The sequence below is a fragment of the Cyanistes caeruleus genome, chromosome 35 (genome assembly GCF_971803275.1).
Source record: "Cyanistes caeruleus chromosome 35, bCyaCae1.hap1.1, whole genome shotgun sequence".
Lineage (NCBI taxonomy): Eukaryota > Metazoa > Chordata > Aves > Passeriformes > Paridae > Cyanistes > Cyanistes caeruleus.
The window spans coordinates 16,621-32,900 of record NC_141736.1 but is presented as its reverse complement, the minus strand read 5'-3'; the positions used below and the strand labels follow the sequence as shown (position 1 = coordinate 32,900).

The 16,280-nt window shown below is 60.5% G+C and overlaps 2 protein-coding genes across 3 annotated transcripts; both read left to right on the top strand.

The window, feature by feature from the left end:
* Nucleotides 1-370: 370 nt before the first annotated feature.
* Nucleotides 371-5,509, top strand: SAMD1 (sterile alpha motif domain containing 1). Its single transcript, XM_086871279.1, has 5 exons — nucleotides 371-931; nucleotides 2,669-2,951; nucleotides 3,237-3,330; nucleotides 3,666-3,777; nucleotides 4,328-5,509. Exons 1-5 carry the CDS (start codon nucleotides 404-406, stop codon nucleotides 4,490-4,492), a joined length of 1,182 nt encoding a protein of 393 aa, XP_086727405.1. The 5' UTR covers nucleotides 371-403; the 3' UTR covers nucleotides 4,493-5,509.
* An 840-nt stretch (nucleotides 5,510-6,349) lies between these two features.
* Nucleotides 6,350-15,710, top strand: MAP2K7 (mitogen-activated protein kinase kinase 7). Of its 2 annotated transcripts, none has more exons than XM_086871277.1 (12): nucleotides 6,350-6,520; nucleotides 6,613-6,869; nucleotides 10,559-10,694; nucleotides 10,955-11,021; nucleotides 11,237-11,350; nucleotides 11,432-11,551; nucleotides 11,821-11,928; nucleotides 12,251-12,430; nucleotides 12,711-12,791; nucleotides 13,421-13,563; nucleotides 13,870-13,915; nucleotides 14,259-15,710. In XM_086871277.1, the coding sequence occupies exons 1-12, from the start codon at nucleotides 6,366-6,368 to the stop codon at nucleotides 14,391-14,393; spliced, it is 1,542 nt and encodes a 513-aa protein (XP_086727403.1). In that variant the 5' UTR covers nucleotides 6,350-6,365; the 3' UTR covers nucleotides 14,394-15,710. The 2 variants fall into 2 exon arrangements, with proteins under 2 accessions (XP_086727403.1, XP_086727404.1); XM_086871278.1 differs by lacking the exon at nucleotides 6,350-6,520 and adding an exon at nucleotides 8,866-8,913 and having other exon boundaries at nucleotides 6,712-6,869.
* The last annotated feature ends 570 nt before the right edge of the window (nucleotides 15,711-16,280 follow it).

The window sequence follows — 16,280 nt, the reverse complement described above, 5'->3', positions numbered from 1 at the left end:
CGTAGGGGCGTGGTGTCCCTTCACAAGGGGCGTGACCTTTCGGTTATGGGCGTAACCTTTCATATCGGGGCGTGGTTTAGCTCGACGGGCGTGTCCTAATCAACAATAGGGCGGGGCCGATGGACATCGGCGTGGCTTTTCGGCGGGGGCGTGGCTCTGTTCGGCTCGCTGGGCGTGCCCCGCTTGTGTGGGCGCGGTTTTATCTGTGCTTTGGGCGTGCCTTGCCGTGGGCGCGGTCGCGCGGGGCGGCTCCACCCGGAGGCGCGCGCGCGCGGCGGCCGCGGCTCCTCCTCCTAGCGGGCGCGCGCGGGCGGGGCGGGGGCGGAGGAGGAGGAGGAGGAGGAGGAGGAGGAGGAGGAAGGGGCGCAGGAGGGGGGGGCCGGCGGTGCCGCGGGGGGGGGCCATGGCGGTGCCGCCGCCGCCGCCGCCGGGCCCCGAGCAGGCCCCGCGGTACCAGGAGTGGATCCTGGATACTATCGACTCGCTGCGTTCTCGCAAGGCGCGGCCAGATCTGGAGCGCATCTGCCGCATGGTGCGGCGGCGGCACGGCCCCGAGCCCGAGCGCACCCGTGCCGAGCTGGAGAAGCTCATCCAGCAGCGCGCCGTGCTCCGGGTCTCCTACAAGGGCAGCATCTCGTACCGCAACGCCGCCCGCGTGCAGCCGCCGCGCCGCCCGCCGCCGCCCGCCCGCCGCCCGCCGCCCGTCAGCCTCCGCGACACCGCGCGGCTGCTCGGCGGCGACGGCCGCCTCACCCGCGGCCGCCTCCAGGGCTCGGCCGCGCCCGGTGGCGGCGGGGGGGCGGCCGGGGCGGCCCCCGGGGCGGGCGGCGGCGGAGCGAGCGGCGGGGCCCGTCCCGAGCGCACCCGGCTGGGCGCCATCGCCACGGCCCGCGGGGAGCGCGGGAGAGCGGCGGCGGGGAGGGCGCGGAAGGTGAGGAGGGGGCGTGAGGGGGAGCGCGGCAAGCGGGGAAGCGGTGAGGGGCTGAGAGGAATGGGGGTCGTGAGGGGACACCGGGGGGCTGAGGGGAATCTGCAGGGTATGAGGGTCATGAGGGAGAGCTCGAGAATGGGGTTCCGGGGGTTGTGAGAGGGCACCGGGGGGCGGGTGATCGTGAGGGGCCGAGGGCACCGGGGGGCTCTGTGAGCAGGGGTCCTGAGGGGACATTGGAGAGGGGTCTGGGGATCGTGAGGGGGAGCATGGGAAGGGGACGAGACGTGAGGGGAAGAGGTGGGTCCCTGAGGACCTGAGGGGTCCGAGGGCCGTGAGGGGGGAGCGCGGGAAGGGCTGGGAGACTCGGGTGGCTGAGAGGAGTGGAGGGGCCCGGAGGTCGTGAGGGGGCACCGAGGGTCTGAGCTCTGAAAGAAACGGGGGGCCCTGTGAGGGGGACACTGGGGGAAGGTTCGAGGGTCGTGAGGGGTCACAGGGATGCCTGAGGTGGTTCTGAGAGGATGGCAGGTGTGAGGGTCGTGAGGGGGAGTGCGGGAAGGGGAAGGGGTTGAGGGGAAGGAGGAGCCCGGGAATCGTGAGGGGGCCCCCAGGGGGAGAGCCCTGAGGGGAACAAGGGGCTCTGTGATGGGGACCCTGAGGGGACACTGGGGAGGGGGCTGGGGGTTATGAGAAGGCACCAGGGTCTTGAGACATTCAGGGGTCATGCAGGGGAGCTGGGAGGGCTGAGGGGATGGCCCCCTGAGGGCGTGGAGGAGACTGGGGGGCTCTGGGAGGATGACCCTGAGGGAACTGGGGGCAAAGTGGTGGGAATTCGGGGCTGTCCAAGGGTCTTGAAGGCCTGAAGAGGCCGCGGGCTCTGGGGGGACTGGGGACAGGAGGGCTGAGGGGGACAAGGGTGGTGAGGCACTGGGGACCTGAGGGGACCCCTGAAGGGTTGGTGGGGATAAGGGGGACACAAGGGGGGACTTAAGTGAGTGGAGGGGACCTGGCGGGGAAGGGACACGGGACACAGAGAGAGGGGTCTGGAAGGCTGAAGGGACTTGGGGAGGGACCCTGAGGGGACTTGGGGTCCCCTGAGAGAACTGGGGCAGCTGGGGACTTGGGGGGGCTGAAGGGGGCACCCTTTAGGAGACCTCTGAGGGGATTGGGGAGCCTGAGGACATGGTGGGGGATCCTGAGGGGACAGCAGAGATTTCAAAGGGATGTTGGGGACCCCCAAGAAGACTTGGGTGACTTGGAGATGGGGGGACTTCAGGAGACCTGAGGTGACAGTGGGGATCTGAGGGAGTTTTGGGGGTCACCAAGAGCCAGGACTGGATGAGGGCAGGGGGCTGTGAGGTTGGGGGAAACCCCAGGACATGTTGGCAGGGGGACAATGACAGTGCTGGGGTGACAGCTCTCGCGGGCGAGTGCAGAATTTGGGATGCCCTGCAGGACCATAGGGATTCATTTTTTGGGGTGTCCAGGATTTGAGGGGGTGTGGCTTTCAGGATTGAGGGTGTTCTGAATTTTTTGGGCACAGGGTGGTGTCAAACTACATGGGGGTCAAGGTGCAACTTTGGAGCCCCTGTTTTGGTGGGGCTGTAGGTTTTGATGTCAGGGTTACAAATTATTTTAGGGGCCGCAGACTTTCAGGGGGCTGTAGGTTGTCGGGGGAGGTCCAGCTTATGAGGTTCTCTGTGGGGTGATGTCAATGCTGTACTTTTGGGGGCCCCCCAGCCCCCCTGCAGCAGCAGCGAGGCGTCAGCACGGGAGGAGGAGGAGGAGGAGGAGGATGAGGATGAGGAAGATGAGGACGGGACGGGCTCGGAGGCCTCGGAGGATGCGGGGCCCCCCCGGCAGCTGAATGGGGAGGGCCGGGCGGGGGGCTCCCTGCGCCCCCCAGGGCAGCCGCCCCCCGAGCGGCCCCCCCAGCCCAAGGCCTGCGCCCCGGGGGAGGGGGGCTGCCAGCACATGGCCCCCCTTAAAAAGGAGGGGGCCTTTGGGCAGCCCGACAGAGCAGGTACTGAGTGGGGAGGGCAATTTTGGGGGGATGGGTGGGGAATTTGGGGTGCTGAGGGCAGTTTTGGGGTGGTGGGTGCAGTTTTGGAGGTACAGTGGGCAGTTTGGGGCTGCTGGACTATGGGGGTTTGAGTTTGGGGGTGCTGGGGGGCAGTTTAGGGGTGGGGGATCAGTCTGGGCTGTAGGGTCAGTCCAGAGGGTGGATAGTCATTTGGTGCTGGGGGTCAGTCTGCTGTGTGCGGTCAGTCAGGGCTGACCCAGGGGTGACCTGTTGGTGTTCCTGCAGTGTCCCCGGCGCTGGCAGGGGCAGAGCCATCGGTGCCACTGTCCCCAGGCCGGCCGGGCCCCCAGGCCGCCGAGGGGGCCCCATTCAGCTGCACGTGAGTTAGGGACCAGTGTTCCCTTGCATCCCTCCGTGTCACGCATGTGCCACCCAGTGTGCCTCTGTGTCCCCCGGAGTGCCTTGTGCCCCACCCAGTGTCTCCCTGTCCCCATGACCATTGTCTCCATGTCCCCCTGTGACCGTGTCCCTGTGTCGCCCCCCTGTTGCTGTGACCCTGTCCCCATAGTGTCCACTCTCCCATGTGGCCATGTCCTGGTGTCCCTCTGTTCCTTCCCAGTACTCCAGTGACCGTGTCCCCATGGTGTCCCCATCCCGGTGACCATGTCTGTGTGTCCCTCGCGTGTCTCAGTGACTGTGTCCCCGTGTCCCCAGGGCCGGGCGCAAGGACAAGGCCGTTGATCCGGTGGAGTGGTCAGTGCGGGATGTGGTTGAGTATTTCACCGAGGCCGGCTTCCCTGAGCAGGCCGGGGCCTTCCAGGAGCAGGTGGGGCCACCCCTGTCACCCTGTGTCCCCTCTGTCCCCCAGGTGTCTCCACAGTGTCCCTGGGGCTCCCTCTGTCACTGTGGGTGTCCCCAAGAATGCCTCCCTCCCTGCAAAATTCCTCTACAGCCATCCCTGGCCTCCCGCTACCCTCCAGGTGTCTCCTCTGTTCCTGGGAGTGTCCCCAAGGTGTCCCCTATATTTTCCCCATTGGTCCCCCACCCCTCACCATTGCACCCACCCCCATCCCCCTGTGTCCCCTGGGTGTCCCCATGGCTGTCCTTCACTGTCCCCGTGTCCCCATGGCTGTCCCTCACTGTACCCATGTCCCCAGTGTCCCCATGGCTGTCCCCTGTCCCTATGACTGCCCGGCACTCTCCCCGTGTCCCCAAGAAATCAACGGGAAGTCACTGCTGCTGATGCAGAGGGTGGATGTATTCACAGGGCTCTTCATTCCTGTGTCCTTGGGGTGTTCCCTGATCCCTGAGTGTTCCTGTGTCCCCCAGGTGTCCCCTGTCCCCATGACTGTCCCTCACTGTCCCCGTGTCCCCAGGAGATCGATGGGAAGTCGCTGCTGCTGATGCAGAGGGCCGATGTGCTCACAGGGCTCTCCATCCGCCTGGGCCCCGCGCTCAAGATCTACGAGTACCACGTGAAGCTGCTGCAGCGCAGCCACTTCCAGGATGAGGAGCCCCCCACGGAGCCCTTCCCAGCCTGAGACCCCCCCCACAGACCCGCGGGGGTGCCCCCAGACCCGTGGGGGCACCCCAGTATCCGGGAGGGCTCCTCCCTCCCCCTGCTGCTGCACACATAGACTTTGGGGGGTGGGTGGGGGTCAGGGGCATCCCACCCCTTTTTGGGGAGTCCCGCCTCACTTTGGAGGGGTTCCCATCCCTATTTAAGGGGGGTCTTGCCTCTCTTTAATGTTCCACCTCTAATTTGGGGGGGGGTCCTACTCATAGTTGAGGGGTTGCACCTCACTTTGAGGGGGTCTCATCTCTATTTTGGTGGGGTCCCATCTCTCTTTAGGGGGCTCCCACCCCTCTTTGGGGGTCCCACGTCTCTCTGGGGGATCCTGCCCCTATTTTGGGGGTCCCACACCTCTTTGACAGGTCTCTCTTTTGGGGGGGGCACTTTTCTGGGGGGACACCCCTCTTTTGAGGCATTGCCTCCCTTTTGGGGGGTTCTCACCCCTTATTTGGGGGGCCTTCTCTTTAGGGGGGGGGTCATTTATCCTTTGGGGGGTCCCGCCTCTCTTTTGGGGGCCTTTTCCTTGTAGGACCCCTCTTTAGGGGGGGGTCACTTCTCTTTAGAGGGGTCCACCCCTGTCTGTTGGGGGCTGACCCCTCTTTTGGGGGGTTACCTCTCTCTGGGGCACACTGGGGGTGGGGACCACTGCTCCTTGTGAGGGTCACCCCTCTTTTGGGGGGCCTCTCTCGGAGTGGGGGATCACCCTCCTTGAGGGAGCCCCCTTTTTAGGGGATCCCCCTTTGGGGGGGATTTTTACCGCTGGGGAGGGGGTTGGGGGGGCTCTGTCCGGAGATGATTTAACCTTGCGCCATTCTGTGCCACCCCCCCCCCCCCGCAAATTGGGGTGCAGACCTCCCCACCCCTTGGCCACCAGGGGGGGAGACCCCCCTATTCCCCCCTCCCCGCAGTCTGTGCCCCACCCCCTTCCCCGGGCCTGGTTCGTTTTGGCTTTTTTAAATAAAAACGGAAAAATGAAACAAATAAATACAGATTCTCGACGGTTGTAGTGGGGGGACTTTTGCGGGGTGTCCTCCCTTTCGGGGGGTCCTCCCGCGTTAGAGCCTCCCCCAAAAGGGGGGATTTGGGTGGAATGGGGGAGCCATTGGGGGGCTATTGGGAGTCTCCGAGCCCCCCAGTGATGGGAGGGTGCTGCGCATGCGCTGGTCCTCCCGCCCGGCAGGGGGCGCCTGCGTTGTTCGCCTACGGGGAGCCCCTCCAGCCCTGGAGGCAACGGCGCCTTAGCGCCCTCCTCTGCGCTTGCGCCGTCCCGCAGCTGGCTCTACTACGTCCCTACGGCGGCTGGCAGTGCCCAAGGGCCCCGCTGCATAAACAAGCCTCGACTGCCCCAAGACAGTCTCAGGCTTCGCTAAAAGAGGAAGAACTGTCCCCAAAGTGCCCCAGAAGTGGGCACTTTCAGACGCCACTAAAACCACAAATGCCCCAACACTCCTAATGTGCTTCGAGCCGCTCTAAAACATCCCCAGTCCCCTATACAGCCCTTCTGACACACAGAAAATCTAAACAAGCTCAAATTGTCCCCACCTGCCCATGAAGCCCATGAAAATGTTCATATCGAATCTCCTCCTCCACCGTGTCTCCCTACGGCGGCCGGAGAGGCCCAAAAATCGCTCTGTTCCCCCATCCTTCTCCTCCCCTCCCGCCCTATGGCAGCTAGCGGAGCCAGATAAACTTCCGGTTTACTAAATGGTTTACTATTATTAGACCTTAATATATTCTGTTTATTTTTATTATACCTATGGCTGTTCTGTGTCCCGCTTTCCTACGGCGGCCGCAGAGACCCAAAAAGCCCTCGCATGCGCAATGGCCGTTCACCGGTGAAGATGGCGGCGTCCATGTGCCTTCTCTCCGTACGGCGGCCAGCGGGGTCAAAAGGCCGCCGTGCCCCCACCCCGTCCGCCCGCGTCCCTACAGAAGCCAAAGAAACCCAAAACCCTTCCTTGTCCTCTCGTCAATTCTCCCCCATCTACAGCGGCGGGTGAGGCTCTTAACTGCCTCCCGTTATCCTGCGCATGCGCAGTGACGGCTCCCGGGGGAGATAGCGGCGAGACTCAAATAATCCAAATATAGTTTTCTGCGCATGCACAATATCCATCCCGGGGAAGATGGCTGCGCTTTCTGTGCCCTCCCTCTGTACGGCGGCCGGCGTGGGCTCCAAGCCTCGCCCCTCGCGGGCCCCGCGCATGCGCCACGCGGGGGGAAGATGGCGGCGTCCTCGCTGGAGCAGAAGCTGTCGAGGCTGGAGGCGAAGCTGAAGCAGGAGAACCGCGAGGCGCGGCGGAGAATTGACCTCAATCTCGACATCGGCCCTGCCCGCGCCCGCCCCAGTAAGCGGGGCCGGGGCGGGTCGGGGAAACGGGGCGGGGCGGCTGAGGGGAGGCCGCGGTGGGGGGGGGGGGGGGGTGGAGGGGATCGAGGCTGTGAGAGGGAGATCGGGGCTGAGGGGCCCGTGAGGGGGACGAGGGGGTTTTAGGGGTGTTTTTGGGGCACTTTAGGGACATTTCGGGGCAGTTTTGGGGTGTTTGGGATACTTCAGGGGCATTTTGGGGCACTTCTGGTCTGTTGGTGGGGCCAGAGTGTTTTTAGGGGGGCTCCGAGGCTATTTTGGAGTGTTGAGGACAATTTAGGGGTGTTTTGGGCAGTTTAGGGGCGTTGGAGCAGTTTAGGGACATTTTAGAGCAGTTCTGGATTGTTCGGGGAGTTGCAGGCGGGTTCGAGGATGTTTAGGGACATTTTGGGGCAGTTCCGGGTTGTTTGGTGGCGTCCCAGGGTGCTGGGGATAGTTTTGGGGATTTGGGGACATTTGGGGTTGGTTTTCGGCTGTCTGGGGCGGTTTAGGGGCATTTTGCATTTGTCTGGGGTGATCGGGGGGACTCTGTGGGGGATCCGAGGCTGTTTTAGGGTTTTAAGGACAATTTAGGGGATTTCATGGGGGTTTAGGAGCGTTTGGGGCAATTTTGGGTTGTCTGGAGTGTTTGGGGCAGTTTAGGGCAGTTCTGGGTGCGTTTAGGGGAATTTGAGGCTCTTCTGGGGCATTTGGGGCCGTTTTTGTGGTCTTTGGGGCAGTTCAGGGGCACTTTGGATCAGCTCAGGGCTGTTTGTGGAGTCGGGGGGTTTTATGGCGTGTCCGAGGCTGTTACCGGGATATTGAGGACAATTCAGGGTATTCTGTGGCAGTTTGGGGTTTTTTAGTGGTGTTTCAGCCTGTTTTGGGGTATTTGGGGCTATTTTTGTGATGTTTGAGGCCGTTTAGGGACAATTTGGGACAGTTAAGGATTATTTGTGGGGCTTGGGGGTTTTATGGGGGATTTGAGGCTGGTTTTGAGGTGTTGGGGACAATTTTGGGGTAGTTTAGGAGCAGTTTGGGGGAGTTTGAGGCTGGTTTGGGGGGCAGGGTGTTTTGGGGGGGTCTGGGGCAATTTGGGGGGTATGGAGGGGGGAATTTGGGGACTCACAGTGAGCTTTTGTGGGCTCTGGGGGGGTTGGGAGTGGGATTTTTGGGGTGTTTCCCCCCCCCACTTGTCACCACGAGGATCCCCCCCCCCCCCCATCAGGTAGGACCCCTCAGTGAATATTTTCCAGCTTTTCCAGCAGTATTTTAGGATTTTCCAGGATTTTCTGGGCAGGGGGGAGCAGACCCCTCTGCTCCCCCTCCGTCCTCCCCTCTTTCCCCTCCCCCCTTTCAAATTTAAGCTCATGTTTATCCCACACAATTTAAATTCATCACCCCCAAATTACTTCCTGTCGCCCCCCCCCACCAAATTAAGGTGATTTCCCTACTAATTGAATTTTTTTTTTTTCCGCTGAATTTCGTTCCTGTCCCTCCCCCAGTTTCATCTCTGTCCTCTTCCCCAATTTAATTTCACTTAAATTTTGTTTAAATGTCTGTCCCCCCAATTAAGCTCCTGTACCCCCATTTCATTCCTGTTCCCCCAACTTCAACTCAATTTTATTTGTCCCCCCAAACTGAAATTAATTTCTGCCTCACCCTAATTAAAACTCATCCCCCTTAATTTAATTAATTCCCCCCAACTTAAGTCCATTTTTGTTTCCCCAATTTAAATTTGTGCCTTTCCAATTTAAGTTAATTTCTGTCTCCCCCATTTAATTAATTCCCCACACAATTTAAATTTATATCTGGCCACTATTTTAATTCACTCCCCCAATTTAAATTAAGTTCTGTCCCCTGAATTCAACCCCATCCCCCCAATAGGTTATTTTATAATTTATTCTCTTTTTCTTTCTGTTTTTTTCCCCCCCATTTTTTGTTTTCTCCTTGTGCTCCCCCATGTCCCCCACCCCCCCCCCCCCCCCAAATTCCAGTCATCGTCATCACCCTTAGCCCCGCTCCCGCTCCGTCCCAGCGAGCAGGTACCTACCCTCCCCCCCCAAAATTTGGGGACCCCCACCCCATGTTAACCTCCCCTTGCCTCATTTTCCCCTCTCGGAGCAGCTTTGCCCCCTCCCTTCCCCTCAAAATTTGGGGACCCTCTTCCCATTTTAACCACCCCGTGCTTCGGTTTCCTCCCCCCTCCCCCAGAGCAGTGTCTTTGCCCCTCTCCCCCCTCCATGTAACCCCCCCTGAATGACCCCCTGGAATGGCCCTTCTTTCCCCACCCCCACCCCAGAATGTCCCCCCTGTGTCCCCTCCCCTTCCCGTGGCTGTGGCATGGAGTGGCCCCCCCGGCCCCGTGAAGCATGCGGCCGCTCGGGATGGGAAAAATGGGGGGCAACTGAGAAAAATTGGAGAAAATGGGAGGGCTCAGAATGGGGAAGATTGGAGGGATGGGTAGTGGGATGGGAAGAGGAAAAAATGGGGGAGAAATTGGTAAAATTGGGCAGGAAGACGGGGAATTGAGGGAGAATGGGGCAGAAATGGGTGAAGTTGGGGAAATGGAGCAGGAATGGAGGAAAATGGTGTAGGAAAAGGCAAAATGGGGCAGGAATGTGAGAAATCCAGAAACAGGAGGGGAGAATGGGAGGAAATGTGGAAAAGTGGAGCAGGAATGGGGGAAATGGAGGGAAATAGGAAACTGGAAAAAACAAGGAAAAGTTGGACAGGAATGGGGGAAAACTGGGGGTGGAGAAATAGGGCAGGAAGAAGAGAAATGAGGAAAATTTGGGGGTAATTGCAGGAAAATGGGGCAGGCAGGGGAAAAATGGGGCAAGAAATGGGAAAAAGGGGCAGGAAACTGCAAAAGAGGAGAGTAAGGGCCAAAATTTGGGAAAAATAGGGCGGAACGAGAGTTGGGACTGACTGGAAACGGGGCCAGACTGGGGCTGGAATGGGGCCAGATTGGTTCAAACTGGGGCTGTGTCCCTGGGGAAAGGGGAAGGTGTGGGGGGTTGGGGGGGGGCTGGTAGGGGCTCACTGTGCTGATTCCCCCCTGCCCCCCCCATTTATGGGGTTCCAATCTTTCTCCCCCAATTTTGGGGTCTTGACAAGTCTGTTGTCTGTTTTTTGGGTCCTGATGGTTTTCCCCTTGTTTTTTGGGGTTCCTGACATGTCTGTTCCCCATTTTTATGTTCCTTACAAGTCTCTTCAGTTTTGGGCTTCCTGACTTTTCTTTTGCCCCCACACCCCAATTTTGGGGTTCCTGACTGGTTTTTTTTTTTGTCCCCTCACCTCAATTTTGAGATTCCTGGTTGGTTTCTCTCTCCTCCCACCCCAGATTTTGGGGTTCTTGCTGTTTCTCTCGCCATTTTTGGTGTCCCTGATGCTTCTGTCTCTATTTTTAGCGTTCTCTTCCTGTTTTATGTGATTCTCTCCCTCATTTTTTGATTCTCTCCATTTTTGGAGTTCTCTGCCCGTTTTTGGGATTCTGTCTCTCCCCAGGTTTGGAGGTCTCTCCCCTTTTTTTGGGGTCCCCATTTTTGTGGTTCTCTCCCAATTTTTGAGGTTCTCTCCCTATTTTGGGGGTCTCTGACATTCTTTTTCATCCATTTCTGGGGTTCTCTCCCTATTTTGGGGGTCTCTGTCCATTTTTGGGGTCCCTGACTCTGCTCTCCCCTCCAGCCCTGCAGCTGCCTCTGGTGAGTGAGGGGGTCCGGGGGGGGCCCCCCGAGAGCCCCCAGCCTGCGCCCCCCCCCAGACCCCGGCAGATGCTGGGACTGCCCCCGCCCCCCTTCCTGGTGCCGCGCAGCCTGGAGAGGTGAGGATGTGCTCCTGAATCCTGATTGGCTGATGGGGGAGGCCTAGCAGCTGATTGGCCAAAGGTTTGGGGGATCTTGTTCCCTGATTGGCTGGAGGTCTGGGTAGTGTTGTGTTCTCATTGACCAGTGCTTTGGGGTGATCTCTTGCACTGATTGGCTGCAGCAGATCCTGCAGCTGCTGATTGGTTGATGGTTTAGAGGATCTTGGTTGCTGAAATGCCCTGAGTTGATTGGCTGAGCTTTCCCGTTGCCCCTCCAGCATCGAGATCGACCAGAAGCTGCAAGAGATCATGAAACAGACGGGGTACCTGACCGTAGGGGGACAGGTGAGATGGGGGGATTACCTGGCTGTGGGGGGCACAGTTGAGAATGTGGCAGGGGGACAGGAGGGGGTTATTTGTGAGGGGGTTATTTGGCTGTGGAGGGGTTACCTGGCTGCGGGGGGCACAGGTGAGGATGGGAGGTGTTACCTGGTTATGGGGGCCCAGGTGAGTCCAGGGGTATCCCAGGTGACTCCCCCATTTCCTCCCCTGCCCCACAGCGGTACCAGGCAGAGATCAATGACCTGGAGAACCTGGGCGAGATCGGCAGCGGCACCTGCGGGCAGGTGTGGAAGATGCGATTCCGCAAGACTGGCCATGTCATTGCCGTCAAGGTGGGAGCGCTTGTGTCCCCATGCTTGGGGACATCGGGGTGACCCCTGTGATCCCCCCATGACACCTGTGGGCCCCCCCAGCAAATGCGGCGCTCGGGGAACCGTGAGGAGAACAAGCGGATCCTGATGGACCTGGACGTGGTGCTCAAGAGCCATGACTGCCCCTACATCGTGCAGTGCTTCGGCACCTTCATCACCAACGTAGGCACCTGGAGGGCTGGAGGGTCTGGATCCATCCAAGGGCTCCCCTCAGTACTGCCCCCAGTGCTCCCAGTCGCCCCAGTAACCCCTTTCCCCCAGACTGACATGTTAATCACCATGGAGCTTAGTGCTCCCAGTGTATCGCAGTGCTCCCAGTACATCCCAGTGCTCCTAGTGCTCCCAGTATTGCTCCCAGTACCACTCCCAGTATCACTCAGTGCTCCCAGTACTGCTCCCAGTGCTGCCAGTTCATCCCCTTTGTCCCCCAGACGGACGTGTTCATCGCCATGGAGCTCATGGGCACCTGTGCAGAAAAGCTCAAGAAGCGAATCCAGGGCCCCATCCCTGAGCGCATCCTGGGCAAGATGACAGTGGCAGTGAGTGTTATTGGGGACAGGGGGGGATGCCGGGGACAGGCAGGGGGTCCCCAGGATCCAGTGCCCCATTCCCAAGTGCATCCTAAACAGGGTGACAGTGACAGTGAGCAGTGTGGGTGGCACCGGGGGAACGCTGGGGACTGTCACTGCTGGTTCTCGCAGATGGGGAAGGTGCTACTGTACTTGAAGGAGAAGCACAGGGTGACCCACAGGGGGACACTGGGGACAGTGGATGTCCTGGGCAGGGTGACATGGCAGTGAGCAGGGTGATGGTGATGCAGAGGTGACACTGGGAACAGTGATGTCCTTGTCCCATTCACAGATTGTGAAGGCGCTGCTGTACCTGAAGGAGAAGCACGGGGTGATCCACAGGGATGTCAAACCCTCCAACATCCTGCTGGATGAGCGGGGCCAAGTCAAGCTCTGCGACTTTGGCATCAGCGGCCGCCTCGTGGACTCCAAGGCCAAGACCCGGAGTGCAGGCTGTGCGGCCTACATGGCGGTGAGGGGACATCGGGACATCCCCTGGAGTGCAGGCTGTGCAGCCTACATGGGAGTGAGGGGACACTGGGGACATGGGATTAGGGACATCCCCCAGCCCCAGAGTGGGGTGTTTTGGGGGTATCGGGGCTGTTTGGGTTCCCAGGTTTGGGGGGCTGCAGCCCAGGTTTGGGGATGGGGCTGTTTGGGATCCCCCCCAGGTTAGGGGGTTTTGGGGACCCCCCAGCCTTAGGGTCTGTACCCCCCTCCCGGTGCCCCCCAATTCCATCCCTCCCACGCAGCCCGAGCGCATTGACCCCCCTGACCCCACCAAGCCTGACTACGACATCCGGGCAGACGTGTGGAGCCTCGGCATCTCCCTGGTGAGTGAGTGTCCCTAATGTCCTCAGAATGTCACCCAACTGTCCCCAGAGTGTCACCAACCCCACCCCCCCAGTGTCCCTAAACTGGCTCCAAACAGACAGGTCCCAACCTTCCCCAACTGCCCTAGCCAGCCGAGGCCCACCCCAGTGTCCCCAGACTGTGACCAACTGTCCCCAAGCTGTCCCAAACCCACCCCAGTGTCCCCAGATGATCACCAGCTGGCCCCAAACTGTCACTAGACTGTCCCCAACCTGCCCCAAACTGTCCCCAAGTCCCCAGACTGGCCCCAGCCAGCCCCAAATTTGCCACAGATTGTCCCCAGCTGCTCCCAGTGTCCCCAGGTGTTCCCAGATGGCCCCAAGGTCCCCAATGCCTCCCCAGTGTTCCCAGACCGGCCCCAACCTATCTCTGGGTTCCCAGCATGTCCCCACAGTGCCATCCCAGCCTGCAGTGCCACCTGTCCCTACAGTCCACCACCTGTCTCTGTCATCTGTCCCTGTCACCTGTGTCACACCTTTGTCACACCTGTCTGTGTCACACGTGTCTGTGTCACAACTGTGTCATAGCTGTCACACCTGTGCCACACCTGTCTGTGCCACACCTGTCACACATGTCCCACCTGTTGCAGGTGGAGCTGGCCACAGGGCAGTTCCCGTACCAGAACTGCAAGACGGATTTCGAGGTGCTGACCAAGGTGCTGCAGGAGGATCCCCCCCTGCTGCCCCCCGCCATGGGCTTCTCCGGGGACTTCCAGGCCTTCGTCCGCGACTGGTGGGTGACATGGGGACATGGGGGAGACATAGGGATGCCAGGGACACACAGGGGACATGGGGGTCCCAGCCCAGGGGATCCCCAAGATGCTCCAGGGACTCCCAGGCCTCTGTCTGTGACTGGTGAATGACACAGGAATGGGGGGACATGGGAACACAGCCCAGAGGGTCCCCAGGGTGCCAGCCCCCCTTCTCTGTGGAGTCCAAGGCCTTCATCTGGGACTGGTGGGGGACACAGGGGACATGGGGAGACATGGGGACATGGCCTGAGTGTCCCAAGATGCTTATCCCCTGTCCCCTCCCCCAGCCTCACCAAGGACCACAGGAAGAGACCAAAGTACAACAAGTTACTGGTGAGTGGTACCTGTCACCTGTCCCACCTGTCACCTGTTATTGTCACACTTGTCCTTGGCACACCTGTTATTATCATTCCTGTCACCTCTCCTACCTGTTACCTGTTCAATCCCTGTCACCTCCCTTACCTGCCTGCACCTGTGTCCCCATGTCCCTGTGTCCCCTAGGCCATGTTCATGTCCTGGGTCCCCATACTCACCTTGTCCCCAAACCCTCATCACTCGCTGCTCCATCTCCATGTCCTCCATGTCCGTTGTGGTCGCCATGTCTGCATATCCCCCAATGTCCCCATGTCATGTCCCTGCTGTCCCTGGTGTCCCCAATGTCCCCATGTCCCCACAGGAGCACACCTTCATCAAGCGCTACGAGACGCTCGAGGTGGATGTGGCCACCTGGTTCAAGGACGTGATGGCCCGGACAGAGTCCCCACGCCCAGGGGGTGGCTTGGGCCACCACCTGCCCTTCTTCACCAGGTAGCGCCCATCCGGCGCCGCCACGCCCGGCAGGGGACACCGGGGACAGCCCTGGGACACCTCCGGGGACAGGAACATTGGGGACAGCTGGGCCACACCCTGGGACAGGGCCACCCTCCTAGGACAGGGACACCCAGGACAGATATACTGCCCTGGGCTGGGACACCCAGGACAGGGACACCTGTGACGCACCCTGGGGGTGGTGACACCTTTGCCACCCCCTTATGCCACCCAGCGTGATGGTGAACTGCCACGGCCACCACAGCCGTGGCCCGGCCTGGAGTGTCCCCAGTTTGTCCCTGTGGTGTCCCAGTGTGTCCCTGCCATCCCAGCATGTCCCCTCCCACTGTCCCATCCTTCCCAAGGCCAGGGGACAGCCCTGTCACCTCGGTGTCCCCCTGGCTGTGCCTCAGTTTCCCACAGGGTCCCGTGTGGGGACCAGGCTGGGTACAGGACGGGGAATTGGCACCAAGGTTGTGTCAGTCTGGGGTGTGACACCGGGGAGGTGACACTGGGAGGTGACAAATGGGGAGATGGCCCAGGGACGTGGACATGGCTAGGGGATGTGACATGGATGTGACACCGGGGCCTGGGGCTGTGGCACTCTCCCCTGAGGGGACATGGAGGTGGCACCAGGACCGGGGATGTGACACAGAGATGGCACTTGGGGACATGGAGATGGCGCAGGAACGTGGCACAGGGGACAGTGTGGAGAGCCAGCACGAGGATGTGACAGCAAGGGACAGCGAGGGGACACGGAAGGATGGCACAGAGATGGCACTGTGATGTGACACGGGGATGGCACCAGGATGTGACACAGGGACACAGGACAGAGATGGCACCGGGACGTGACACAGGACACAGGGATGGCATCAGGATGGCACCGGGAAGTGACACAGGATACAGGGATGGCATCAGGACGTGGCACCAGGATGTGACACGGGGACACAGGACAGAGATGTCTCCAGGCTGTGACGATGGGGACACGGAGCTGAAGGACACAGAATGATGGTCTGGGGACATGGACACGTCATGGACGTGACATCACAGGGCCCAGTCCTGGGGCTGTGACACCGGGGATGTGGCACCAGGAGGTGACACTGGGGGGGGTGACACCGGGGACATGGCCTGGGGTGGCCCCGAGTGGCAGGGCCATGGTGGCATAGTGACAATCAGGGCCAGGCTGTGTCCCCGTTGTCCCCAAGGCCAAGCAGGTGCAGTTTTAGTGCATTGGGGGCGTGGGCGGCGCTGCCCCCGTCACCCTCATTAATTATTATTAATTATTAATTATTATTATTATAAATGCGCATGTGGAACCCGAGGGGCGGCGTCGGCATCAGGCTCTGGGGACATGGGGGGGACATGGGACACGGGGAAACATGGGGTCATTGGGAGGGGGGACACAAGACATTTGAGGCATTGGGGACATTGGGAGGAGGACATGGGACATTGGGGACATTTGGATGGGGGGACACAGGACATTGGGATGAGGAGGGGATGGGGACATAGGGAGACATGGCATGGGGACATTGAGGACAGGGACGAGAAAGTGGAGGGGGAGACATTGGAGACACAAGAGATGGGACATTAGGGACCTGGTGACATTGAGATGGGGATGGGGAGCAGGGGCATGGATGGGGGTGGCACAGGTGGACCTTGGGGACATCAAGATGTGGGACATTAAGGATGGGAAAGAAGGGGCTGGGGACAGCGGAGGGACACTGGTGACACGGGAAGGAATGGCACAGGGGACACCGGTGCCAAGGGGGGTGGTAGAGGCCACAGGGTTTTGGGGACACTGGCTGGGGACACGGGGGGACAGCTGGAGGATCCAGGTGACACCAGGGTGCTGGGAAGGGCATTGTGGACATCGCAGGGGGGGACAGGGGGA